General features: G+C 46.0%; 1 protein-coding gene across 1 annotated transcript in view; it reads left to right on the plus strand.

Annotated features, from left to right (window-relative positions):
• The window catches only part of ADGRB1 (adhesion G protein-coupled receptor B1), a gene marked incomplete at both ends in the record, with an annotated part of 205,421 nt that overhangs the window by 63,396 nt on the left and 114,874 nt on the right, over positions 1-27,151 (plus strand). The window contains 10 exons of the mRNA XM_080610861.1: positions 1,924-2,088; positions 6,108-6,209; positions 7,684-7,790; positions 8,593-8,787; positions 9,768-9,836; positions 13,991-14,099; positions 14,972-15,115; positions 17,940-18,015; positions 22,328-22,430; positions 23,622-23,665. Coding sequence (XP_080466987.1) covers positions 1,924-2,088; positions 6,108-6,209; positions 7,684-7,790; positions 8,593-8,787; positions 9,768-9,836; positions 13,991-14,099; positions 14,972-15,115; positions 17,940-18,015; positions 22,328-22,430; positions 23,622-23,665 — 1,114 coding nt within the window. The remainder of the gene's footprint in view (positions 1-1,923; positions 2,089-6,107; positions 6,210-7,683; positions 7,791-8,592; positions 8,788-9,767; positions 9,837-13,990; positions 14,100-14,971; positions 15,116-17,939; positions 18,016-22,327; positions 22,431-23,621; positions 23,666-27,151) is intronic.

Consider the following 27,151-nt stretch of genomic DNA (forward strand, 5'->3'; position numbering starts at 1 on the left):
AATGTTTCAACTTTCCCCCTTTTCTTCCTTTTTGTTCCTCTTCTCCTACCAATTCACCACTCCTAGTTATAGTTGAAGCGAACAGGGAAGCAACCTCCATTGTATCATGGCTTTGAACCTTATATATGACAAGGTCTGGCACAATGAAGCATTGATTCATACCTATATATCTAAAACTTATCACTTACTTTAGTCATCTAGCTGTGTCTTAAAATAGTAGCAATAATAACAGCAATAATAATATTAATAATCATTCTTGCTGTCCCAGCTATTGTAGCCAGCACCTTACATTCAGAATAATCACCTCGTCTTCATAACTTGGACCATGGGCTCCAAAAGAGTCATTTCATGCAGAAGAAGCAATGAAAACTGGAGCAGATACTACAACACACCTAACAGATAAACCTGAATTTCTTACACTGACACCAGCACAATAGAGTTTCAGTTTGCTGCCTTTTTTACGCACGGGGAAGGTCATTGCAATGGGACAGATTGGGTCAGCTGGAGAGAAGGCTTGACCAACAAGAAGCCTTCAAGACTGGTCAGCAACTGATTTTTCTTGCCATGCTTTTTGTGGCTGATTCCCTGCCTCTCTCTGGGTGCTTGGTCCCTGTTAGATCAGGGGACTGAGAAGGAGAGGACTTCTAAGATGGAAAGGGTCTTTCTCCCCTTTCCCAGCAAATAGGGACAGCCAGAAACAGTTCAGATCTTTGAGGCACTTCTTATACCTTGCTCAGGTAAGTGAGTATTGTTCTCTCTATCCACAAGCCAGTAGATCTTCAGCCTTGTATACCTGTTTCCCCAGGGAATCCCTATCTTCTCTGGTAGCATCACCATCTGCAGCAGAGCATAAGCAGTATTTAACACAGGTATTGGACTTTCCACATTGTCTCTAGTAGGTTTTGGTGTTTAAGTATCTCAGTCCTTCTTTGTGACTTATGGAGATCTTCAGAGACAAAGGGCCTCACTTGTTTTTAGACACTGATTTCTGAGTTATCTATCAAAGCAATGTTCATCACGTACTGAACTGCATACAGTGTCACTAAAGAAAACACCCGAGATTGGAGCTGTCCCTGTTTTTGGAGAAAGGAGGGATCTCCCACCCTCCCAGAAGGATTTATTTGACCCATAATAATGTGTTAACTCCTAATTAAAACCCAAAGAGTAATCAGCAAACTTAGGTTCTTGCTCTAGTTCTGTCACTGAGTTGTTGTTTTCCTACCTTGCAGGCTTATTATGAAGGCTAATTAACATTTTATAGTGCTTCGATAAATGCCATTGTTAATGTAAAAGAAGCAGCATTTTGATAAATGCCATTGTGAATGCAAAAGAGGTAGCATTTCCACTGAACGTGTAAAATGTTGGGAGAAGATACAGTGGAATAAGGCAACATCCCAAACCTCTTTCTTATGCACATGAAACAACAGTGAAATGGAAAAGGATGGAGGGACATTTATTTGATGTTTCCTCATGGTTTTCTCACCCAAGGGCTCTGCTGGTCTAAATCCCAGAGCCAGACCTTCTCTGGGAAGGTGTATGTTCACCCATACATTGCACATCCCAACACATCTCAAGCTACGGACTTTGGCTGCCAGGCTGGTTGAATCCCTGCTTACCTGTAGAGTGTTCGTGAGCATAGCCCCAAATCTGAGCCCAAGGAAACAGATAGGGTTGGTTTTGCAGGGAGTGAGGATACTGAGGGGAAACACAAGAACACCCACAACTGTTATAGGGCTGCTGCAGTGGGAAAGAGCACACAGTGATTTCATATCTGTTGAGGATCCAAGTAGGAAACCTCCCTTCACACCAAGTCATGCTCTACTCACCCTGTGTTCCACTGCTCACTTTGTGACCTTGCCTCCTTCTGTTGCAGATTATGTTTGGGACATGACAGGCTGTTTCTCTCCTCTCTTTTGTCTCCAGTGGATGGGAAGTGGCAGGCTTGGGGAGTGTGGGGCAGCTGCACTGCAACGTGTGGAGGTGGGACTCAGAGACGTGACCGTGTGTGCTATGGCCCCTTCTTCGGTGGACAGACTTGCCAGGGCCCCAAGGAGGAGTATAAGCAGTGCAATGACAGAAGGTGTCCTGGTATGTAACCTCAGACCTCTCATTCTTTCCTTTGCATGAAGAGGACTTTGGGAAGGGATTCCATGTATTGTCTCAGCTGAATGCAACAAGTTGTGATCAAGTCAGACTCTACCCAAAACCCAGCCACATGCCAAGGGCTTCATTTAATCATTGCAGAAGCCAGTGTAACAATGCTGATTTCAGTGAATGTTTGGTTAAGTCCCACCAGTCTAGCATTGATATTTTCCATCTTTTCATTCCTGTGGAGTCATAAGATAAAAGAAAGACACTGTTTGATAGCAAAAACTGGTATCAGAGTCTGAAGCCCACTAAACAGTTGAGTACTGAGGATGCTGCAGTGGTTTCTCACCCTTTACTTAGCCTCTGGAAGGCCTACACACCAATGGCAATTTAAAGAACAGACAGATGTGTCTACATCTGTCAGAGCCTTACCGAACCTTACCCTCCTTCAGCTGTAGCATCCATTTGAGAAAAAGGGTAGAAAAGCCTTAATAGAGGGCAAGTGAGCTGTAGAACAAGGGAAAACATAGGATTTAATGTGAAAAATAAGCAGGAACAAATACTTGGAAATGGGAATGTTTCTGTCTGCCTCTCACACAGTGCTCAGAAGCCAGGAGAAAGGTCTGTGCACCATTTCTGTTTTCTTTCTCAGTCTGAGTTGGAATTGCTGGTGGGGAATCAATGGCCTGTGTGGTGTTGGCAGTCAGATTGCATTGATCATAACAGGCCCTGATGTTTGAGCGAAAGGGTAATTAATTGTCAAGAGCAGCTCAGTGAGAAACAGGAGGGATTCTCACAGCGGTATCCTGGTGAGAAGAAGCATCTCCCTAAAGGCCAGGCTGGATCTCGGCAAAGAGGGAGTAGTTTTGGTGCTGAGGGTGGATCTGGATGTTGAAGGCAGCTGACCCCCAGACTCCCTTGCAAACTGCTGAAGCCAGAGATGAAAGCCAAAGCACTCCAGCGTGGAAGTTTCAGCACGTTCAGCTCAAAGATAACAGGAAAAGAGCCTGTGTGACAGCATATTCACTCTTCCCAGCCAAACTCCAATGAAAGGCATCACCTCTCCTTACAAGCTGTGCCTTTCAATTAGCAGTGGCGTGTGAGAATCTCTTCTAACTCAGCCACAAAGCTCTTCCTCGCCATAGAAAAGCTTAGCACGGGGTTGTCTGGTGGTGTCTATGGAGTGATGCAGATTTAGTTCAGCTTCAGTGTGTGCCAGCTGGGGCCCTGGCAGAACAAGTCCAATCTTTTCTTCTCTTTCTGCAGGGGCTGATGCCTACACAGTGCTCAAAAGGAAAAGGCATGTCTCAGGGACTGAGCCCTGCTAGGGTTCAACACCAGAAGGGTCTCACTGCAGTCATTAGCTTGCAATGGAAGGGAAGTGTGGGGAATCATCAGATTCCCACTCAATTTGTTCTCGGGAAAGTATCAAATGCCGACATGATTTGATTAGAACAGAAGAATTGAGCTTAATTGGGTTAGTTATTAACATCTCCCTGTTACTCTGGTAAAAAGGGTTTTGTTATGAAGCAACATCAGAAAGAAAAAGTAGAAATAAGAGAAAGAGGATGAAGTGATTTTCTCCTGGCCTGGGAATTGCTTCTGCCCTTGCTGACAAGACAACGCCAATCAGTGTACCTCTAAAGAGCATCTCTGATCCACAGCATCCCTCAGCGGTCCCCAGGGAGACTTCAGGGGTGAGGAGACCAGGAAGGTTTGAGAGGTCAGAGGAGGCGAAAGGGGAGGTTGGATGTGAACACAGCCCTCTCTGCTTTTTGATGTGCTTTTTTGTCTTATTGCTGAAGGTGGTAGAAGCTTCCCATGCCCCAAGCCCTCATTTGAACCACCGTCTGATGCGGAGAATCTGTGATCACTGATCCAGGAGGCAGTTTTGCATTGATCTCCCCCTCTGCCACAGGCTCTCTGGGTGACCATGTGCCAGTCACAATTGAATGACTTAATGTATCTGTCCCACAGCTTCACGTCAACAGGTTGGAAATGAAACTGCTTCTTTTTCACTCATGTTCTGCCTTCTCCACTGAAGCTGTTGGCATAGGGAATAGTCCTGCAAATGTGCAGAGCGCAGGAGGGGCTCTGCTTCTCCTTCAGGATTTCATTGCAGTAGTGATCACTCGAAAGGGAATTTAAAAACAGGGGAAGGAGCATCTGTCTCCAAGCAGAGATGGTAACTTGTTCATTACAGTGTCTACTGGGGAGGAATCTGCAGCTGGGGCTGGAGCCAGAGAGTCTTGGAGCTTGACTTCAGTAGCAGGGAAGTTTAGGCAGCTTTTGGGTCTTGAATGAATCCTTCAAAGATGCAGGATTCTTCATCAGGGATTGCAGTGATAGGACAAGGGGTGATGCGTTCAAACTGAAGCAGGTGAAGTTCAGGCTGGATATAAGGAAGAAGTTCTTTACTGTGAGGGTGGTGAGGCACTGGCACAGGTTGCCCAAAGCAGTGAATGCTCCATCCAAGGCATTTACACTGTGAAGGTCCTCAGATGACCTATGTAAAAACATCCATTGCACAGTCCCTTTTAGAAGGAAGCCTTCAGGTCATCGCTGCCCAGCAGCTTTCTTGGGAGCAACATGAAAACTCAAGGGCTCCCCCTTCTTTATGGAAGATGAAGGGGGCCTGTAAGGATGCTGGGGATGGACTCTTCATTAGGAACTGTAGTGATAGGACAAGGGGTAACGGGTTCAAACTGAAACAGGGGAAGTTTAGATTGGATCTAAGGAAGAAATTCTTTACTGTGAGGGTGGTGAGGCACTGGAATGGGTTGCCCAGGGAGGTTGTGAATGGCCCATCCCTGGCAGTGTTCAAGGCCAGTTTGGATGAGGCCTTGGGTGCCATGGTTTAGTGTGGGGTGTCCCTGCCCATGGCAGGGGGGTTGGAACTGGATGATCTTAAGGTCCTTTCCAACTCAAACCATTCTATGATTCTATGAACATTTTCTCTACAATCTTGACATGTCTGTACTGGAACCACCAGACCCTGGTATGGGCAGTGCTTTCCTGTATGGCAAGGAAGCTCAGCAGGTACCTGCCAGGCTCCACAGCCTGGCTTTGGCTTTGTGGCTGTCTTTGCTGACCAGTTGCAGGCACACACTCAGCCTCTTTGTTATTGGTAGTTTCACCTGCACAGCAAATAAAATTTATATCAAAAACCATTAAATGAAGGTGTTTCTCCTCCTGACCCTCACCCTCAGGAGTGATAAAAAGCTTTAACACCATCCTCACGGTTCCCTCCATTTCACATGTTGTAAGTGATGAGTTTCTCAACACAAAGCTCTCTTGTGGTGAATGTTCTTTTCCCAGGTCCCACCAACTCTAGGGACAACTCAGCTCCTCCCACAGATGGAAGCATCCAAAAACCTCCTTCCAAAGGGTTTTTCATGTGATGTCTCAAAACACACGTTTCTGCAGCCTCCTGGACTCTGCAGCAGTGATTGGAAATGCTTTGCTGATACAAATCCAGCCTGTTGGTGCTCAGACCTTCTCCCTGTGTCCTTGCATAAGACAGAGACCTGAATGAAGTCCACCCAGGGGATATGTCTGTTCATCTACTTGTTGTCTCTTTCCTTGATTATTACTCTAATTTATCTATGCCAAGCCTCATTTTAGACACATCCAGCCTTGAAGGTGGAGATCCTGAAGGGTGGAGGGAATCTAGACCCATGCAGTTCATGCAGAAAGGGTGCTCATGTAAAGAAACACCCGGTTCTTTAGTGGGGTGTAGCAACAACAGCTTTCTTGCAAAGAGCTGCCACAAGCGTGCTAATGGACTTTCCCAGGTTGTTACCTTCAGAATGGATGGATTCCTAGTACAGACAGGCAGAGCAAATTCAGTGAGATCAGATGTTTTTGCCAGAGGCCATGCACAAAGCAGCTTCTAGCTGGGAGTTCACCTCCTCAGTGCTGTTCCCTCCAGACTACACTCCTTTGTTTCCTCCTCCCATTCCCTTCTCCACATCCCCTTAGGAGGAGTTTTTGCCAATGGAGTTTTTCCTTCCTTGCAGAGCCCCATGAAATCTGTGACGAGGAAAGCCTTGGCCCTGTGGTTTGGAAAGAGACGCCCGCTGGGGATGCTGCTGCTGTCCGGTGTCCTCGCAATGCCACCGGTAAGGATGACTCCATGCCTTTGCCATGGAGCTGGACCACCCTTGGCGTATCTTTTATCCTTTGCCTCCTGGATGAGGAGATCCTGGATGTGGGAGGACAGGACAAGCAAATGGACTTCCCTTCCTTCACACAGAGCTGGGTTTCCGTGGTCCTTCTTGCTTCATACTGGAGAATGTGATGTGGTGTCCCATAAACCTACTGCCTAACCCTGGGACAGCTTTGCAATTGAGTGTTACTGTGGTATGTTCTCCCCATTATCTACAAATAGCTCTGCAAAAGCAGGTAGAGCTTTACTAAAGTCCCCTAAAATTGGGTGTTGTATTTGTCTCCACTGCTCTTAAAAGAAGCTAATATCTGAAAGCAGCAAATCTGAATTGCACTGTTCCTTGACACTTAGGTGTCTTCCTCTCCTTAGGAACCATAGCAACTCTCTAAACACTTCTTCAGGTGCTCAAGTTGACAGTCTGATCATGGTGGTGTGAAGTGGTAGGAATTGGGCATCCAGATGTGTTATATTTGTTGTGCTATCTGTTGTGACTGTAGCCATGTGTTCCCATAAGGAGTGGAAACCAGTGCAAAGAAAGCTCCAGGAGACATGCTGATGGAGCTTGTCCTCGGATGTTTCTCACTTCCGTGAAGGAACAGAAACGGGGCAGCAGGGTCAATAATGAGCATAAAGGTTTTACTTTGTTTGAGTGAGGTTGTCAGATAGAGACAAAAACCCTGCAGGTCTGAATCACATAGCTTGGGACAGTCAGCGTCACCCCAAATGCTAGCCTAGAAGAAGGGCTGTAGCCATAGAAAGATCACCAAAGATCATTTAGCGGTAGTCATGGGATTGTGGACCCAGAAAAGTTGCTCCTCAGAGACTCTCCGAATGGCAGCATAATTGCTTGGGAAAGGTGATTACTCTTCCCTTCCTCTTTGCTGCTAAGTCTGTTGCTCTGCATCGCAAAAGCATGTGATTACCACTGCAAAACCCACTGTAGTCTGAAGCCATGGAAAGACCTGGGGGAGGACTGCAAGCAGCTTGTAGAGCTCTTCAGCTGATGCAAAGATGCTGCTGTTGGGTGTTTATTTTCCCCAAGACTGTGTAGGCATCACAAGCCACTGTGACTGGTTCAGTTGCAAGTACCAGAGCATGCCACCTGGGGAGGCTCGTGGGACTTCCTTAACCAGGACCAAAGCTGCCCTCTAGAACAGAAGAAACCTTTCACCTTCACTAACCAATGTCCAGTTTGTTAGGTCTGGGGTTTGTTCCCTTCTCCTTTTGCTCTCCTGCCCCTCAATAAGAAAATGCAGAAGGAAATAAAAATACTCTCCTATACGCTTGCACGTGTTGTTCAGGCATCTTCAGATGCCCTTTATGCTTATAGGTATCCCTACATGGATGCACTGACCAATTCTGAATGAGCTCCGTGAAGATGACTGGCTTCTCACCCTGCTTCTCACCCTGTTTGTTTCCACTTCCAGGGCTGATCCTTCGAAGATGCATTTTAGATGAAGAAGGGATAGCTTATTGGGACCCTCCAACATACATCAAGTGTGTTTCTATTGATTACAGGAACATACAGATGATGGTAAGGCAGACCAGCTTCTCAGTTCAGCAGGTTTGGGATCTCCCCAGATGCTTGTTATGCTGCTACACTTACAGAAAGAAAGGAAAGTAGCATAAGGTTGAACCACATGATCCTTGAGGTCCTTTCCAACCTGGTATTCCATGATTCTATGATTGATTTCCATGTGAAAGGGAGATGTCATCTCTTTTCTCTTACTGTTTTTGTCTGTTTAACTTACGAAACATGGGCACCATATGGACAAAGAATGGTTCCTCATTGTGTATTTGATTATCTAGCTTGGCAGAATACAAGTTCTACCAGGCCTTTCATACCACATTATCAGTATGATAATCACTGTAACTGTATCACTTTTAAATGAGCCACTTATTTTTTGTTAGTCTGAAATTCAGCTTTGTAATGAATTCCTGCTGGTCTCCTGTGGCTTGCCTTTAGACAGCATTGCCTTTACAAGAACCACTCTCTCCTATTCAGGACAAGCTACAAACAGTACCAAATTGGTTATAAGAAAACATGATTCTGTTAGCTGGCTTAAGGTTATGAACAGAATAGAGTCTGTGTAGTAGAATAATCTCTTCTGGTCCTATGCACAACCTTTCCTTTATGGGCATGCAGCAAATTTCACTTCTGCTCTCTTACATTTGAAAATACCACAGACTTTCAGGCCAGCCAAGATTGTCAGATTCATCTAATCTGCACATTGAATTACAGGGAAGGTCAAGAACCTTCCCCCAGCAATTCCTTCACTGAGCTCATTAACTTGGCTTGGTCCTTCAAGTTTTTCATCTTTCATTCTCTTTCTCAGACCAGGGAGCATCTTTCCAAAGCTCAGCGTGGGTTTATGGGAGATGGGCTGTCAGACGTGCTCCAAAACCTTGTAGAAATCTCACAGGATGGGACCAGCTACAGCGGGGACCTATTGTCCACCATTGACATACTCAGGAACGTGACAGAGATCTTCCGTAGGGCTTATTATAGCCCAACTTCTGGGGATGTGCAGGTGAGCTGAGATGCATATGCTGGAGACCAAGGCCAGATTGCAGATGTGTGTGCATGCTCAGAGTTTGATTAAAGTGCTGATGAAAAGCCAGAGTATTTGCTGCCCAAGTGTCTTTGTGCCTTAACAAACTCTCCTTTTGAGGTGGCTCTCCCTTGCTTATAAGTTAAGAACTTGAACACCAAAGTCACTCTGAACTATCGCAACCTGATAGCCCTTTAATGTAGAGTCTAATTGATATGAGAACATTATTTGAAAGGGATTTCAGTCTAATGACTAGAGGTAAGATGACCCTATAGTATTAGGTGCCTGGATGCTGATATAGGAGAATGCCTTGATGGCTTCGCATCCCAGGTTTTTACTTTCAGCAGTTCCATGCAGAGTGATTACAAGATATACTCCTGGGACAGGTCATCACCCTATGGCTTGAAACATTAAACTGATCCTACAGGATCTGCAAAGGGTGGTAAAAACAGAGAAAGAAAATCAATGATCTTGAAATATCTTATCTCTTTCCTTCTCATAGTGCGCTGTAAAGATACTACCCTCTTGATCAATCACTGCTTCTCTTGCCTGATCACGGACTAAAGAGGATCATAAAGTTTCCTTATGCTGGAAATAACAGAAATAGTAAAAAATAGTATAGGAAGGGATTTATACAGGGCAAGATAATCTGTTTTTAATAAGTTTCTATCACACATCTCCCTAATCTGTTCTTAAAAACCTTCAGTAATGGAGACAAGACATATTTCCAGTTTGATGCCTTAGCAGATATAGCAGTCATAGTGAAAGGTCTTATTAAAACCTGTTATGCCATTAACATCCTCAAGGTCAGAGGCTTGTGAAACGTTGTGGGACCCTTTGGGAATGGGAATACGGGAACAGATGATTCTCACATGTTCTTCATGAATCCCTGTGTCCTTCTCAGCCTGGGCTCCATTGCCTAACCACTTTTTTTCACCTCTTTTGTCTCCTTTCTCCAGAACTTTGTCCAGATCATCAGCAATCTTTTAATGGAGGAAAACCGGGAAAAATGGGAGGAAGCTCAGCTGGTATGGACTTTCAGCACTTTCCCAGAAACAAAACAAGCTTTCAGCATAGGCTTAAGCCATGACAAGGGGAACTTCCAAGTGTTTACATGACCTTCTAGCTCTTGCCCACAATGTGATATGTGCAACACACATCTGTTTCGACCCCAAAATACCTTCTCCACACACCAATGGATGTTCTTGGATAAAATCTTATGATGAAAGAGACAATTCAGGCACAGTCAGCTGTAGCCAGCTTCAGAGTTGACTGCCAATCAGCTGATTCATGCAACTGATCATGCGGGTGAGCTTAGTGCCAGGCTGAGTCATACTTATGGAGTTATTCAGTGAGCCACAGGATTTCAGAACTAAGTCAGAGCTTCTGCATGAAGAACAGTGTAAAACTGGTGGTAAAAACCAAATTCTGGGTAGCTTGCAGAGGTCAGGCTTGGTTTGGGGTTGCTAACCCTGCTGGCTCGCTTAATTCCACTCTTTCTTCTTGAAAAGATGAAGGTGTGGGATTACGTGGGTTTGAGTTCCTGGCTAAAAAGATGCAGGATAGGAAGGGTTTTCATAGTTTGGAACTGGGCTTTGCTCAGCTGAGATTCTGATTCTGCTCAGCATGAGGTGAGCAAGGGTTGTATTATGTTTTAGTTTGGAACTAGATGATCTTAAGGTCCTTTCTCAACCCTAACTATTCTATGATTCTGTTATTTTCTCTGTGTTGGGGATCCTGCTGAATAATTCTGTAGCTAAACTCTCATGTATTGGGGAAGGTGTTCTTTGGTATTCTATCTGTGTTGTATTTGGCCCTTACTCTTCAACCACAGCTGAACTCTCTGCTTGGGCTTGTGACAGACCTTTCCTTATCCCTTTTGCATTCCCTTGGTGACCTCTTGTGCTACTCGATGTTGTCATTTCACTATAGCTTTTGGGCATTGCATCAGAGTGAAATAGTTCTGACTTAGACCCTCGGGTCAGGAGAATGGGCCCATGATTAAGCTCATTCCTTCCACATCCATTCCTCAGTATTGCACCTTGGACACAAACACCAGCTCAACATGCAGAACAACCTGGACAAGGAATATAATTCAGCCTTTGTGAGAGATCACAGTACTGTGGAAGGTGCACAGAGGTATGGGTCAGAACATGGAAAACTCCTTTTTAACCACTTCTTGTTGCTGCAGAATTCTTCTGGGAGGTCTGGAAATACCCAACAATGAAGAAAAAAGCACCCAGCACAAAAAGTAAACCCCAGAATCCTGTTACATCCACACCAGCCAGGAAAGCCTCTGGGAAAAACTGTAAACAGCAGGTTTTGGCATAATCATTGGCAGTCCAGAACATGAGACAAGGACTTGAATACATTTCCTTCACGCAACACAAACTCCACCAGGAGCTGAGCTTTTTGAAAGTGTCCTTCTCTTTTTTCCTTGAGATCTGTTGTTTTCCCATTGCATTTGGAAGAGGATGACATGGCCTGTCTCCAGGTGGGACAGAGGACCATATGGACATGGTCCTGGGCAAGTGGCTGTAGGTGGTCCTGCTTGAGCAGGCAGGTTGGATCAGATGACCAAAATGAATCAGCCTGTTACCCCACGAGTCTGTGACCAAATCCTCAGTTTCAAGCCTAAAGGTGGGTGTACATATTTCAGCACAGAGCAGAAGATACTGTCAAGTTGTCATGACAACAGGGAAACCCTGTTGATCCCCTTAAAAACAACTGCTTCTTACTCTCTGTTGTAATTCATTCCCGCCGGCTTTCCCTGTGCAACCTCCTCTTTGCACCTATAGACAGATACAGCCCAGCCTTCTGCCAGTATCACCTGCACAAGGAGTGGAACCATCATGGGGACAATGTTTGCCTGGCATGTATTTCAGTGGGAACCAACATGAAAGCTCAACACCATGACTTTAAGACACAGAAAACTTCATGAACTGGATGGCAACACAGGTTTTGGCAATCTCTGTCCTTCCTAAAAGCTGTGGGACCAAACTAACTCTCCATGTTTCATAAGAAACAAGGTCTTTGGCTCACAATTTGCTCGTTAAAAGTAAACCCAGCTTCATTGCAGAGACGCATCTCAAAATCCTGTGTCCCCCTGGGCAGAAATGTGGTTCAAGGAAAATGAACCCCAAAGAACCCAGAAAAAAGCATTCAGAGAAGGGCTAACATGGGTTTTGAGGAGATTTGGTTGGTCATTATATGATAAAATCGTCAAGGACAATGGCTAGTGTAGCGTGGAGCTGGTTTGACCTTGTGATTTCAAACTGTAATAGAATATGAAAGTCTACTGTTAAAAATAGCTTCCTCAGTCACTTCTCCTCCTTCTGTGTACACCTGCAGTACTGGCAGCGCTTTCTGATCTGATCCTCATACAGTTTTAGCCTTACCTAGCTTTCTTTAGACAAAGAGAGAGACATGCATGGCTACCCTTGTGCTCCTTGCCTATACAGTCAATGGCTCAGCCTTCCTTCTGCTTCCATCCCATCCTGCTGTTCTGCTTGTCCTCAACTGTCCCTTTGGCTCTGCTCTGACACCTCAGAAGGTCTGTGTGGATGATTTTCTGGCAAAGAACGGCCACATACCCAGATCAGCAAGTGCCTACGTGGAGTTCGACATGAACCAAGGGACAACTAAACGTGAAGGAGGATGGGAGCAAGGCACTGGGAGTAACAACCCTGGCAAGATAAGAAGAAGCTGGAATTTACTGGGTTGCTAAATTGTGGACTGTGGGCAAGCTTTGAAGGTCAGGTTCTCATACCTGTGCTTAACCAATTATATGTTAGTTGTTAAGGGCCTTAAAGATATGTATCCAATCACAATGGGCCAAGTTAGTGTAAGCAACTTTAAGCAATAGTATATAAAGAGTTACTTTTCTATAATAAATGGCTTTTGTCTGATCACATTGATCTCCGACTGAGTCCATTCCGCGACAGGTCTGGATTATGGTGAGGAACTGAAAACACTGTGAAAGTGGTGGAAAAGAAGAGATATAAGGAGCTGAACTGCTTTTCTTCAGCCTCCCATGGTATTTGCTAAGCCCCTGGAGCCAAATGTGTTTTAAGGAACAGATAAGCAGCCAGCACAGCTTGTTTCAAGTGGATTATCGTTTATTAAACATGTCACTGCAAAACTAGTTACTGTTTAACAGCTTTGTGTTAGTCTGGCAAAATGCAGGCAAAGAAGAGGTGTTGGCAATATCTTCGTCACTGGGGAAACACAAGGAAAGACAAAAGAGACAGAGAAGCTCCAAGACAGCCTGGGCCCAAGATGAAGCAACTTGGATATTTGGAGAGTGAGATCCTGACAGCAAAAGAGGAAAGCACAAAAACGGACTTTTTTTGTGGACAGGATTATGTGATCTGGTGCCTAGGATTCAACATTAGACCGTGGAGGTCCTTTGGTGTGGTTGCTTTTTAACTGTCCTGGTGGAAGGTAATGTTTTTTGGGCTCCCTCTCAGTAGGTGACATCCTACCTTACTATCAGAAGTAGCCCAAATATGTCTCCAAAACCAAGTATCACAACACCTAACTGTCAGTGAAGTCTAAGGCTTGGGAAAAGCTTTTGACAAAGGGCAAACCTTCAATATATCAACATGGACAAATCTTCACTCTCTGGCATGATATGTCTGGATGTGCAATTGCAAATGCCTCTGCCTTGCTGACAACTAGGTTGGGCCAAATACTCCGGTCAATGGACTCAGAAAGCAGGTGGAGCATGCATTAAAGCATGGCTGCTAAGAGTCTGGCCTAGCATGTTTCTCTTCTTGAACAGGAACAGGACCATAATGAATGTGTACCTTATGATGAACAGTATCTTATCTGCTCTGGATGGGGTTTCTGCTAGTAGAGGTAATCCTAAGGAAGGAAAGGAGATGGGTAGGTTATCTTCTGCTCCAGAAAGTCTCAGATATTTCCCTTTGCTTTGCTTTGAGATATTGCCCTCCACCCTTTTATCAATAGAAAGAAATATTATCATTTCTTGCCCTGTTCTATTTTTCCTAGGCTTCCTTTTAGGATTTCTCAATCCTCATTCTTCACAGCACCACAACACTCCCTTATAACCAGAGTATGCTTCCAGTACATGTGTGAGGACAGAAACCATTGCCCTCAGAGAAACTCCTGCTGTGCTCATTAGTATCTATGCTACTAAATATTCTCTGTCTCTCTGCAGATAGGACCAAATGCCAAGGAGCTGTTCAGGCTCATGGAGGATTTCATTGATGTCATTGGTTTTCGCATGAAGGATTTCCGGGATTCCTACCAAGTGACGGACAATCTCGGTGAGTGGATTTGCACTCCCCATGTTGGGCAGAGACCCCAGGAAGCTGTAATTACAGTGCAATATGTATAACCTGAGCTGTGGGAAGGGAAGGAGGGAAGGCAGAAGGCAGTGGAACATTTAAAGATCTGCAGAATACATGGATGATCATAAAGATGGGGTGGCTTTTCTCCAAGTATGTCAGGACTTCAGCAAGATGTCCACAGAGGGATCTGAGAGATATCTATAGAAGCATGAATGGAGAACAGATGATTAACTGAGCAGAATTAGCTGCTTCCTCTTATTTCTTTAACACAACTGCAGAGCAGCCAATGAGCTGATCAGGCAGCAAGCAAACAGCAGGCAGTATTTGATTTATGCTCTGTGCACAATCACAGCATGCGACTTGTTGCCAGAGGATGTTGAAGAAGCCAAAAAGTACAGATGGGTTCATGATGGGCTTAGAAAAATGCACAAAGGAGAGGTCCATTGGTGGCTGTTAAAGTTGATGATCTGGATACAGCCACTGGCTGAGGAAGTCCTGCTGATTATTGGAAGCTGGGAGGACAAACCAAGAGTTGCCTTGCTCTGTTCTTCCTCATACCTTGATAGCAGCTACTGGCCACTACTGGAGACAAGAGCTGGAGTAGACTGACCAGGTTTGGTGCAGGCAGATCCTTTTCAGTGAACAGAGGCATGAGCCCTAATAGCTTGTGTCATCTTCTTTCATGCATAGACATTACCTGAAATAGCATTACTGCTATCGCTATCAAGATCAAGCCTCGCTTGTTCTGCTCTCTGATTTCTCGCTATTGTTTCCAATGGGGTTTTCAGCACATGGGAATGCATTGAGGCTGGTTATACTTACTGCTTTTGTTCCTTGCTTCCCTCTAGTCCTCGGCATTCACAAAATGCCTGCTAATGCAGCAACTGACATCACCTTCCCCATGAAAGGCTGGAGGGGCATGGTGGACTGGGCCAAGAACTCGGAGGACAAGGTCACTGTCTCCAAGAGCATCCTGTCTTCAGGGCTGACAGGTAGGCAGCACAACCCGGGCACTTCAGAAGAAAATGTCTTCTTTCCTTCCATTTGGTTGGTCTTCAAATTGCCCTTTTTTCTGTGGGCTGGATTTGCCCACAAAAGCTTGATCACCAAAAGCATTGCTTTGCAAATAAGGCTTTCAGATATGACCTGACCAAGAATCAAACCTAAACTCCTTGCAAAAGTTCAGGAGCAGGTTTAGGACCTGGATGTGGATGTGTATCTTCTAAATAAGCAGCATATTTAGGAAAGAGCAGGAGCTGACACAAAAAATCAGGGCAACACTGCATTGATGATTTCTTCTTCCAAGGCCTCTGAACCTGGGAAGAAATGGAAACATCCCTGTGTTGCTGGGTCACTCTGTCACTGATGCATGTGGGTGCTGAGCTGAGTCAGTAATCCTCTGTGGGCCACCTTGGGTGCTGAACGGAGTCTCTCATACCTCCCTGAATATGCTGGGTTACAATTAGTGGTAGTGAACAGTGGTTGCCTCAGTGGGTACCATATAAGAATGATAAACCAGTGCAAGAAAGGAAAGTGCTATAGGGCCATGGTTCTGCCACCTATCACCATAGCCATGTAGGCAAACAATGCTGTAGATGGACTCCAAGACTGGATCTAGCTCTGATAAGGCCATCTAACAGTAAGCAGTGAGGGGTAAGAGCTCCAAGCTGAGCAACCAATGGGTCTGGGTCTTCTGAATGGACAAGCTTTGCTAGATTGTGGGTTTACAGCAGATTACTGCCCTCAGAAATGAAATGCATGGGCATTTATCACTGAGGTCACTGACTCCACAGAAGAAAGAGGTAGAGCGTGGAGTGGAAGTGCTGGGCGCATCAGTCAAGCTGACTTGAAGGGCTCTGGGATGTTCTGCTGGAGCCTTTACTTGGATGGGAGTAGCAGGAACCAACACACTTACAGTGCTCATCTTGTGGCAAAGAACTTTAGTGTTAGACAGGATTGAGCCCTGAGTTTTCAAAAACAGGACCGTTATGGTGGGCCTATTGCTGGGAAATGGTAGGTTTTCCTTTTAGATGCCTTGGTGCTTGCTGTTTGTGGTCCTAGTGGCTTGATAGAGCAAGGTCCTGGCTGCTGCACCAGAGACTGTGAGTTGTTACTGTCAGAAGACCTGTGGTCTTTTCTTTTTATATCAGGACCTCTTGTCATGGGCTTCCTTATTAGGGATGGAAACAACGCAGCCGTCATTTCTACTTGGGGAACCTGAGGCTAAGAACAGCAAAGTAACACCCCCAAGGGTAAACAGTGGCAGAGAAAGGACCATGTCAAGCACTCCTTGTGTTTGATTGTGCCTTGAAGACAGTGTTAACTCCCTGGGAGAAGTTGGGGCATGTTGGTTATTATAGCTTGTCTGAGGATGTTGTGGAGCCTTCACCCTTGAAGACCTCTAATCACTTGTTGGAAAACTGCTGGCACCAGACATAGGCAGGGCTGATCCTGAGTGGCTGAGGACTGGCCTCATCTGCTGCCCCATGGTGCTGTTATCCAGATTTCTCTTAGAAGCATCCTCACACAGAGCTGTTGTAGGGGCCCTGAGCAGTAGTCACTGTGGAAACCAAAGGTAACATCTACACTGAAGACCCAGCTTCCCACTGGTCTTCACTTCTCCATGGTTTCCTGCATACCATCCATGGCTGTGTTGTCTCTGCTTTGTTCAGTATCCTACACTGGTAATGTCATTTTGAGGGTTTACTCAGTGTTTAACACTAGAGATGCATCTCTATTAGTTGTGATCCTCACCTTTCTTTGGCTTCAGGGAATAGGGGCAATTATCCACCTCTGTTACAACCAGGATCCTTTGCCTTCTTGGGAGGGTGCTGTGATAACCCAGGGATTTTCATGCTCACAGTCTCATGGGAGTGCACATTGCTTCTGTAAATGCCCTACTGCATCTTCTGAGCATAAAGAGGGAAAACCCTTTGAAAGCAGCAGGATCCTTGTTTGCACAGGGATTCATGGGAAAGGCCAAAAGTCTGTCCAAGCTTTCCTAAAGAACTAAGGCTTATGCTATTGCTCTGCAAGCCTATCTGTTAGTATCTCCTAGTTATGCTTTCACCAGCTATCCCAAACTTGAGCCCAGTTTGACAAAGAGGAAGGTAGACATGCAGAGTTGTGTTTGCTCTGCACTGATGCAAAGGGAGCTGTATAAATTCAACCACAGTACGAGACATCAGAGAAGCCCCTCCTCAGGGCGATTCCCCTTCTTCTACCTTGGTTTCCACCCAGTCATTTGGTTTTTCTCCCTCTTCAAATTTGGCTTCAGGGCTGCCTCTGCTGCTTGTGCTTTATATGGACCACGGCCTGCCAAGGTGGTGCATGAGTTGTGGGGTCACACCAGGTGCAGTGGGACATCTCCCCTTCTCGGCTGCCCTTGTCGGCCCAAGTGCAGCTCTTCTCTCTGATGGCTTGATAGCTACGGATGGGTCCGAATGCCTCTGGGTGGCTGCAAGAGACCTTTCCGCCCTGCAGATTCATCTGCTGTGGTGCTGTCGGAGGAATTAGTGGGATTTCTTAATAGGGGAGCATCAGGGCGATCATTCGGGATGAGTGAGGCTTATGTAAGGGCAGATGCCGGGGGTGCTGGGTCACCCCAAAGGCGCTGAGCCCTTCCTTGGTGCCAGTGGAGACCCGATGTGGTGGCAACAGGCACTGCATCCTACCATCATCATGCTGGCGTTGGCCATGCCACAACAGAGACCCCTTTGTGCAAAGCCTGATCCTTCAGCTGGGTGTCCCATGGGGACCAGTGGCATCCCAATTGTCTCAGTGCTGTTATCTTCCCTTTCCTTTGGTGTCCTGCAGCAACGGATGATTCCTCCGTCTTCGTCGTGGGGACCGTGCTGTACCGCAACGTGGGCAACATCCTCTCCCTCCAGAGGTAAGATGGGCTGCTGGGGAGGGTGAGAAGCTGAGGATCAGCTTTCCTGATGATCCCTTTGGCTGCAGAGCCCTGGTGTTCCAGGGAAAAGGCAGGGCATGACAAGACAAACTTTGACTTGTAGTGCAAACACATTGACCACATTGACTGATGCTGTGTGTTCCGGTGGGGACAGGCTCATTCATCACAGACATCACTCACTGGAAGGTATCCTCCATCCGCATGCAGCACCGTGCACCCCAGATATGAGGGGAGGCACAGCGCTGTTGCCACTGCCACATCTTTCCCTGCATCCCTTTGCACTCCAGGAATGGATTCCCACGCTGTTCTCCTCATCCCAAGGGGTTCAGGGGATGCTTGACAGATGGGGAATGCTCAGCTGCCCCGATCCTCCCAAGCTGCTGGGGAGGTGCCAGCCATGCTGAGCCCTCTGAGAGCATCACAGCAGAAGATAGGCTTGGGCAGAAGAGAGAAGAGCAGCAGCACGCCTGGCTGCACATGTCTACCATGTTCCAGGCCTGCAAACTGCCTCAGGCACCAAAGCTTTTGTGCTCAGCTCTCTCTTTTCTTCTCTCCTCTCCCTTTCTTGTTATCTCCTTCTCTTTTCCTTAAGGCTGGTACTGAGGCAGTAAATTAAGCATCCTAAGGCACCTTCTAAATCTGTTCTGCACTGATTAGCGTGAGCCCATTTGCCATAAACACCAGGGCATCTCTCCTCGCGCATAATCATTTAAATACCTACAGATTTAGCACTGACAGTGGCAAAAGAGCTGCGAGTGAGTGCAGAGAGGAATTAGCAAGCCAGCCAACTGCATTGTGTAATACCTTCCATTACAGCAGTGGGAATTAGATCAGAAGGGCAATAAACATCATTGGCTCAAATGATCCAGTGGTACTTCAGCTTCCTCTGGCCAGGCAGTGAATGAGCTCTGATAAGCAGCAGCCACAGCTTCCGAACACTATTCCCGCAGGAGATCTGATTTAAGACATTCCTTAATTAAAGGGCAGTCCCTCTTTAAAAGAAATACGGAGTCCTGTATCACCTGTGGAGAGTAAAAGGAAAAGAAATACAGAAATACAAGAAGCAGCAGCAGCAGAATTGTACCTCTTACTCCACCACCATACAAATGGACACAGCATTAAAAATAACCATATAACTGTATAGCACCTGCTTATAGGGTGAAAATACTTCCAGCCACAAAGGAGAGTAGCTATTCCTGGGTATATATGAGCAAGAAGAACCCAGTTCCTGGGTTTGACCATGTTGATTCAATTCAGAGTGAAGTTAATTTAACCCAGCAAACAGCACCAGCTGAGCCGTTCCTGATTGTCCCCATTTACCTCCCCCAAGCAGCAAGTCCTTATCTGATCCACACATTACTCTGTCCTCTTGGATGCAGAGAGCCCTGTGGTTTTTGCAGCTGTGACAACTGGGATGGGATACGCACAATACCTGCTTTGTCAAGCCAGGGAGGTGAGTGATGCTCGGTCCCATATGGACATTGATGCAGAGGATGCTGGCAGCAGCTGGAGAATCAACAGCTCGGTACCTGACAGCCCCATGTACCAAACAGCATGTTTACAGCTGTTTATGAGCCCTCTGAGCTCAACTGAACTCCAGTCCAAGCCGCATCTTGATGTGTTTTGCTTTGCTCCCAGAAGCTGGGTTGCAACGTGCTGTTAGGAAGGACAACTCATCTTCCTGAAAGATTCCCCGTGATGCTGAGTCTCTTGCCTCCCCCAGCAAGCTGCTCAGCTGCTTTATTGCCTTCTCTTCTAGGAGATCATCTCTTATTTTAAGGCTGAGTTTGTCTGAATTTCACTTCCAGGCACTGAGCCTTCGGGTGGGCAACTGAAAACTCTCCCACATGCTGCAAACCATCAGACATGCCTCTCAGCATAAACCTTTTGTCTGGTTTCCTAGCACCTGGATCAATTTTGTGTCTCTCCTTTGAACTGTTTCCCCATCTCAAAGTGGAATTGAACCCAGCAGAACAGCGGCATCCTGAGAAGAAGGGGTGTATAGAGATGTTTGCTTCATCTTGTTCCCATGCAGGATCCCTTTGGTCCTTTCTGTCACAGCTCTTTACCCTGAAGTCAGTCTCCCTAGGTTCATTCCAGGCCATGGCTCCCCAGAGCAGAGCCATGCTCTGCATGCAGACTTTGCACTCTCCAAGCTCAGATGCACTTCCTGGCTCTTGGATGCACCGGGGTATTTTCTGGTTGTGCTGTGACTACCTGGCCGTTAAGAAACCTTCGCAGTCTGCACTCACAGCCCAGAAACCACCCATATCCTGGGCTGCATCAACCAACAGGTTGAAGGAGGTGATCCTGCCCCTCTACTCTGCTCTCATGAGACTCCGCTTGCAGCACTGTGTGCAGTTCTGGTGTCCTCAACATAAGAAGGACATGGAACTGTTGGAACAAGTCCAGAGGAGGCCACGAGGATGAGCAGGGGCTGGAGCACCTCCTGTATGGAGACAGGCTGAGAAAGTTGGGGCTGTTCAGCCTGGAGAAGAGAAGCTGCGTGGAGACCTCAGAGCAGCCTTCCAGTATCTGAAGGGGGCCTACAAGGATGCTGGGGATGGACTCTTCATCAGGGACTGGAGTGACAGGACAAGGGGTGATGGGTTCAGACTGAAAGGGGGGGAGTTCACGTTGGAGATAAGGAAGAAGTTCTTTACTGTGAGGGTGCTGAGATGCTCGCACAGGTTGCCCACAGAAGTGGTGATTGCTCCATCCCTGGCAGTGTTCAAGGCCAGGTTGGACAGAGCCTTGGGTGACATGGTCTGGTGTGAGGTGTCCCTGCCCATGGCAGGGGGTTGGAACTGGATGATGTTAAGGTTCTTTCCAACCCTAACCATTCTATGATTCTGTGTGCTAATGACCTACCATACTGAAAGATCAAATGATGCTGCTGCTTTTGTTTATCCCATCAATTCTCACCTGGTCCACATGCTTCAAGAGGATGTTTCTGTGCCATCTAGGCTGCTCTTGCAAGTATTCAATACCACTGAACCATGAACTGAGCCGTAGAGACAACAGATACTAATGAAGACATGCAGTGGTGTTTACTTTTCAGCAGCTCCCATTTTTAGCCTATCTCTGCAGCTGCCTACATTTCAAAGCCTAGAGCTGATATTTACTCCCACTGACTTCCCCCTTTGCTTTGTAGACTGATATTTGTGCTTTATTGCTTCTTTCTTTTCTTCTTTTTTCTTTTTTTCTGTTGTTTTCTAAGGAAAATGTGTTTTGTTTTTTTTATTAACCCTGCTAAAAATGTTATTGTTCCCTCTGGTGCTGGAGGAATAGTGACTTCTAAACATCTACTGTTGCTGTTAAGCAAGTGCAAATCTTTTCCACCTAATTCTTCTATAAAAGGATGATAAGACCCTGAAAGAAAGGTGAAATTTTTCTAATGCCTTTAGATTTGGTGGAGATTGGGATAGGGAAAAGTTTCCTTCGTTCATAGGTGCCAGATGGGCTGAGAGCTGTCTGATGCTGGGTACCGCTCTACAGCTGACTTCCTCATGGTTAGCTTAGAAGGACATTTTCAATGCTTTTTGTGGGGACCTTTTGCTTATTTAACACCCAAGTCTTTTCCTGCTGCAGAAACACCAGGAACCCTTATATATTTAAATGTTCAGTGGCCAGAGAAGTGCCTATAAAGGCTTTGGCCTCAGTAATGGGAGATATCTCCTCCCTTATTGCTTCTCCTGACAGCCAAATATCCCAGGGCTGCCAGATTTATCAGAGTATTTGTCTGGACACAGACATTTAAGACATCAGCGGGAAAGGTTTGGCCTCTTTCTGCTTGTTTTTAATCTTCAGAGAGTGGAGATACACACCAGTGCCTCTAGTAGTGAAGTAGACCATGGTGCCCCATGGATATGCTGTTAGAGGTAACCATGCCCTGCCTGGCATTTATTGCAGCACAGCCTTTAACAGGGAAAACAGAGAGGTCTTTTGGAAACACATGAGTTCTGATTCCTCATGTCAGGAGCTGAAAATGGGTCCAGGACCGTTTTATTCCTGGGATAGATATAACCTATAAGTCCAGTGGCTGTGTGGTTCATAGAACGATCTGATTAATGGAGTAATAGATGTAGGGTGGGTATGAGGGGAGCTCAAAGGGCACAGGATGGGGTTCATTAGCAGCAAGTGTCTCTGATGATATTTTAAAGTAATGGGGCCAACTCTTGCACTGTCTACACTAAAATTTGTACCACCAGTGACAAATGCATTAGGATTCACTGCTCTGCAGAAGTCCTTCAGTCTCCTTTAAAGCATTTCTTTCCCCTCTTCCTCTTAGGAATGGCACTGTTCTGAACTCCAAAGTCATCTCCGTGACTGTGAAACCATTTCCCCGGTCTCTCCTCACCCCCTTGGAAATTGAATTCTCTCACCTCTACAACGTAAGTGTTTCCTGGGAACCCGCAGCATCCCATAGATATCTTTGCTTCTGCATAGCAGGAATGTGTTGCTGCAAGGAAGGAGGAGGTTTCGATGGGCTTCTGAGACCTTTTTGCCAATAGAAGACCCTTCAGTCTCCCTTAACACAGGCTGATGAGGCACTCGGATTTGCTCCGAGATTAGGCTGTTGTTGGTGTCTTCTTGTTGATCACTGCCAAGGATGCATTGTATGGGTCAGCCATGAAAACCTTCCTTACTCTGTGCTCTTTGCTCAGGCATTGCCAATGCAGGAGGAGGGTGACAGCACTGCTTGCACAGGGAACATGGGAGCGCTTGTTCCAAATTCACACTATTTCATTGTGGGCATAATCAAGGGAGAAAACCTGTGTGCTAATTAAAACATGAGCTATGTCCCTTCCTTAGGAAGGGAAAGGTTGTTTCTATTAGTACTTGCAATGTTCTTTGCAGTCTTCAGATACAGCTGGAGACATGAATATTATTGTTGTGATCAGTGCTTTGAAAGGCAATGGAATATCCCCTCTAGGTTGCCCTGCTCAACCCTAAACAGATACATCATACATGCTGTATGTGATGGACATTTACATACCCCAAGGCCTGTTCTTGTTGTGGATTTCAGATGCCCTCCTGAGGCTCGGCAACATGAACATTAGATCCGTTGTGTCTTTGCTTTGGACTTTCCTTGAATGACTTTCCAAGGTGGTCTAAGACAACCACAACTGGAGTCAGTGGTAAACCTCTTCTAGGGGGCTTTAAAGACACCTGACCATGTCCTGAAGAGATATGGCTGTTCCGAGCACCATGTCCCACAAAAGCACATGCTGTATTTGATCCAGTTTCCAGAAGGGAGCAGCAAAAGGATTCCGTGTGAGAGGAGAAAAAAGGAAGCAAGTCAGTAAGTTAAATCAGGAAAGATAAAGAGTCAAATCCTTCTATATGTTGTGTTGATGCAGAATAAATTGAGGCTTGTTTTATTCTTGCCTTTCAAGCCAAGGGTGAAAGAAACTATTCCAAGGGCTGAGATCTGTGATTGCCTATCTGGTATATCATAGGCACACCGTGCTTAGACTAGTGGAAGCTGCTTCTACAGGACCTCCATATTTAACTGTAGTCTTCCCAGACATCAACAGCATGACACTGATTTGCTTCATTTTCCCTTTCTTGTCTCCTGGCAGGGAACCACCAACCAGACCTGCATCCTGTGGGATGAAAATGATGGGTGAGTTCTGTGGGTTTCTCTTTACTTTTACTTTTGCATTTTGGGTGAAAACATCACAATTTTAACACTGATGTGTCAGTCTGTCTCAGCCCTTGCTGTATCTACTCGTGGTTTTTCCTTGCGTCCACTTTCAGGGCTGGCAAAGTCCTTTCCTTGGTAGGGAATGCATATTCCTTCACACTGATGCATCCCTTCTTAGTGTGTCTTCTAGTGCAAGTTGAGCTGGGTCTTACGTTTAAAGATGTTGTTAGAACAGTTCATGAAGGGCCCTGTATGCTGGGAGCATCATTTGCTTGCACCAGGGAAACATCTCTCAGTGCCCGAGCAGAGATGTTCATGTGTGTTTCTGCTCACAGGGAGGAGTGTTTGCATTTGCCTTTGATGCTTTGGACCCCGGTCTATATTTTGCAAAAGGGGCCTCTTATTTTGACTCTTCTGATTTTGGATTTCCCCACATGAGGAATACATGAAATGAGAGCCAGGACTGTGGAGTCATCCGTAGATTGCCCTAAATAGAGCTTGACGTAGCAAAGCTTGGCTCTCTCTTTAGTGCTCACCCCAAACCGTGCACCATAAGGAGAGTAATGCAAAATCAGAGCCTGCTGTTGCAAACATGGCCTGCAGTGACGAAGTATGTATTGTACCGATGAGTATATGATATATGTATGTGATATAGTACAATGATTTCTGACAGGATTTCTGCAATGACTGGTGCTGTTCAGGAGGTTTTGGGTGATGTGATTATGGTCAGCAAGGGAAAAAGAAATCCCAAGTTACCACAAAGAGTCAGGATCATAAATCCCATGTGGGATGTAGCTGTCAGAGAGTGTACACTCTGAAAGCGTGGTCTTAAATCCTGAATGAGCTTGACAAGGATATGAAGTGTTTGATTTAATGGTGGTTTTACTTCATTGACTTTTGTATCTCAGTTGGAGGACCGACCTGAGTTCTTCTCTGCTTACAGTCAGTTTCTCTCCTTGGGATCTAATGCATTTGGCACATACCTCTGCATTCATTATTATTATTTATTATTATTATCTGCAGCATCTGAAAAATGAATCTATTCTTTTATGCTCCATTAAGTAGCATATAAACAAAGAGGCGGGCAACATATTTACAGTCAGCTTACTGTTCTTGTTGGTCTATCATTAATTTCCCATGTATGAGTGGATCCAAAGCAAAGCTGAAGAACCCAGAGGGAATTCTACTTGTGAAATCACACCCGTCTTGTAGCAGAATCGGTCCCTCTGTCTGTTGTAGTGAATATTTCTCCAGCATGAGAAGATGGTTGGGATGCAGGAGGATGTGATGTGATGGTCTCGTAGGGCAGCATGTAGATACACCTTCATAAAATCACTTAAATAGGGTTCTATTGCATTACCTATGTGCCAGAGAGCACTCTGAGCCCATAGGTGAGCCCAGCATAGAGGTTTGTGTATAGATGGGCAGACTCGGGAGGTGGCATGGATAGGACCTGGCCTTCTCTGCTAAATCTGTTGTCTCTTCATGCTGGAATGTGATTAAAACACTTGTATACAAATGCATTTTTGGCAAGTCAAGGCAGAAGTTGGAACCAACACCTCTTCTGCTCTGCACACCATCTCATTGGTTTTGGCTTTCTACATCCTAGAGAGAGGGTTATGTCCAGAAGGATGGAGGGGTTTCCCTGCCATGCACAGAGCTGGATTTAATTAGCTGTGGTCTGAGCAAGAAAAGAGCAAAACCCAGTTTGTACATGGTTGGATCTGAAGGGAGAATGATTGCATTCAGGCTGAGTACATATCTGTCAGAGCTGGCACCAAGAAGTGCCTGGTATGAGAAAGATGAAGGGTTTCCCAGTGCAGAACGTGGCTTGAGAGGCTTGAATGCCATTGCTGATCTGGAGGCAAAACAGTGCCCAGTTCAGTGTAGCCACATCTGCCTTGCCCTGGGAGGTCTGGCTTCTCCGTATATTTACTTCCAAGGTTTGGCAGCTTGTTCAGCTTCTCTGTGGGAGTGCAGGGTGTTAGGAATGTGTTGTCTTTAATCCTTGCATCATCATGGCACGGAAGGGTGGGCTCATCACTAAGGGTTGAGAAGACAATTTCTTGGCACTGATGCCGTGGTTCAGTTCTTGAGAATGGTTTCCAAACCCCAGCAGATTGGTTGTGCAAATGTTGCTGTTAACACTCTGCTTTCTGCGTGTGTTGATGGGTGTGTGTGTGTGCATGCCTGCAAGTGCTTTCAACCAACATTTGCAATCTCAAGCAGTTGAACCATCCAGAATGCTGAAGTCAGTGGATTTTACTAGGGGATGTTTCAAAGCTAGAACTGATCCGCTCTGGCAATGGGAGCTGCCAAGATGTTTGTGCAACATCTTAAAGCTTATTTGCTACTAATATCACCTCCTGGGAAAGGCTAATGAAAGGCAAACTATGCAAACCCTCTTCTCCAAGCTTGAATGGTCACCTTGAGCTTGAACACTGGAGCTGTCAAGGGTTTTGCATCACGGTTTTCACAGAATCATAGAGCCATAGAATGGTTTGGGCTGGAAAGGACCTCAATATCATCCAGTTCCAACCCCCTGCCATGGGCAGGGACACCTCACACCAGACCATGTCACCCAAGGCTCTGTTCAACCTGGCTTTGAACACTGCCAGGGATGGAGCATTTACCACTTGTATGGGCACCCTATGCCAGAGCCTCAGCACTTGCACAGTAAAGAACTTCTTCCTTATATCCAACCTGAACTTCCCTTGTTTACACCCTGGATCTGTTGCCTGGTATGTGGTAGAGGTCATGACTGGTGATTCTGAGCCAGGGAACCCTGAGGTTCAACCTCACTTCTGTGGTTCCCCTTTTTGCTTCCATCATCTCCTTCCTGCCACCCCTCTCACTGGGTTGGAGGTTTTCCCACTGATCAGTCTCATAAGATGATTGTGCAAATGGGTGAATCTCAGGAAATCCCATTTCCCAGCTCTGACCAATGTAATGGCTTTATAGCCCCATTTCCTGTCTATATTTCCTGTACAGCCCAAGCCAGCCTACCATGGTGTTGCCTGTTAGGAAGACAAAGCTGTCTCTTAAGCTTGCTCTTTTGTAGGCTTTCCATGCTCCTGCTCCAAGGCTGGCTGGCCAGGGATTCCTTCCCTATGTTCACAGTCATCATCTGAGGCTGCAGATCCAACCTCCTCCTGATTCCAGTGAATCAGCCTCTGGATTTAACCCCTTGCAGCCGATGTGGCCGAACAGCTTCAAAGGCAGGAAACTCAAAGCAATTCCAACATGAGAGCTCCAGCCTGTTCCTGCCGCCACCTGAGCTTTCAATCCCATCCCACACATGCCCCAGCCCTTTAAAAGCCACTTAAATTCCACAGGCTTTGAAAGGTTGAACTGTAAAATTGCAATTAGAGCAGACAATTACCATGTGCCCATGTGCTTCCTCCAAGACAGAGCTGCTGAACAGAGCACTTAAAAAGGAGGAAGAACCCCTGAGTGTTCATTCAT

The sequence above is a fragment of the Psittacula echo genome (assembly GCF_963264785.1).
Source record: "Psittacula echo genome assembly, chromosome: 2".
In the NCBI taxonomy this organism is placed as follows: Eukaryota; Metazoa; Chordata; class Aves; order Psittaciformes; family Psittacidae; genus Psittacula; species Psittacula echo.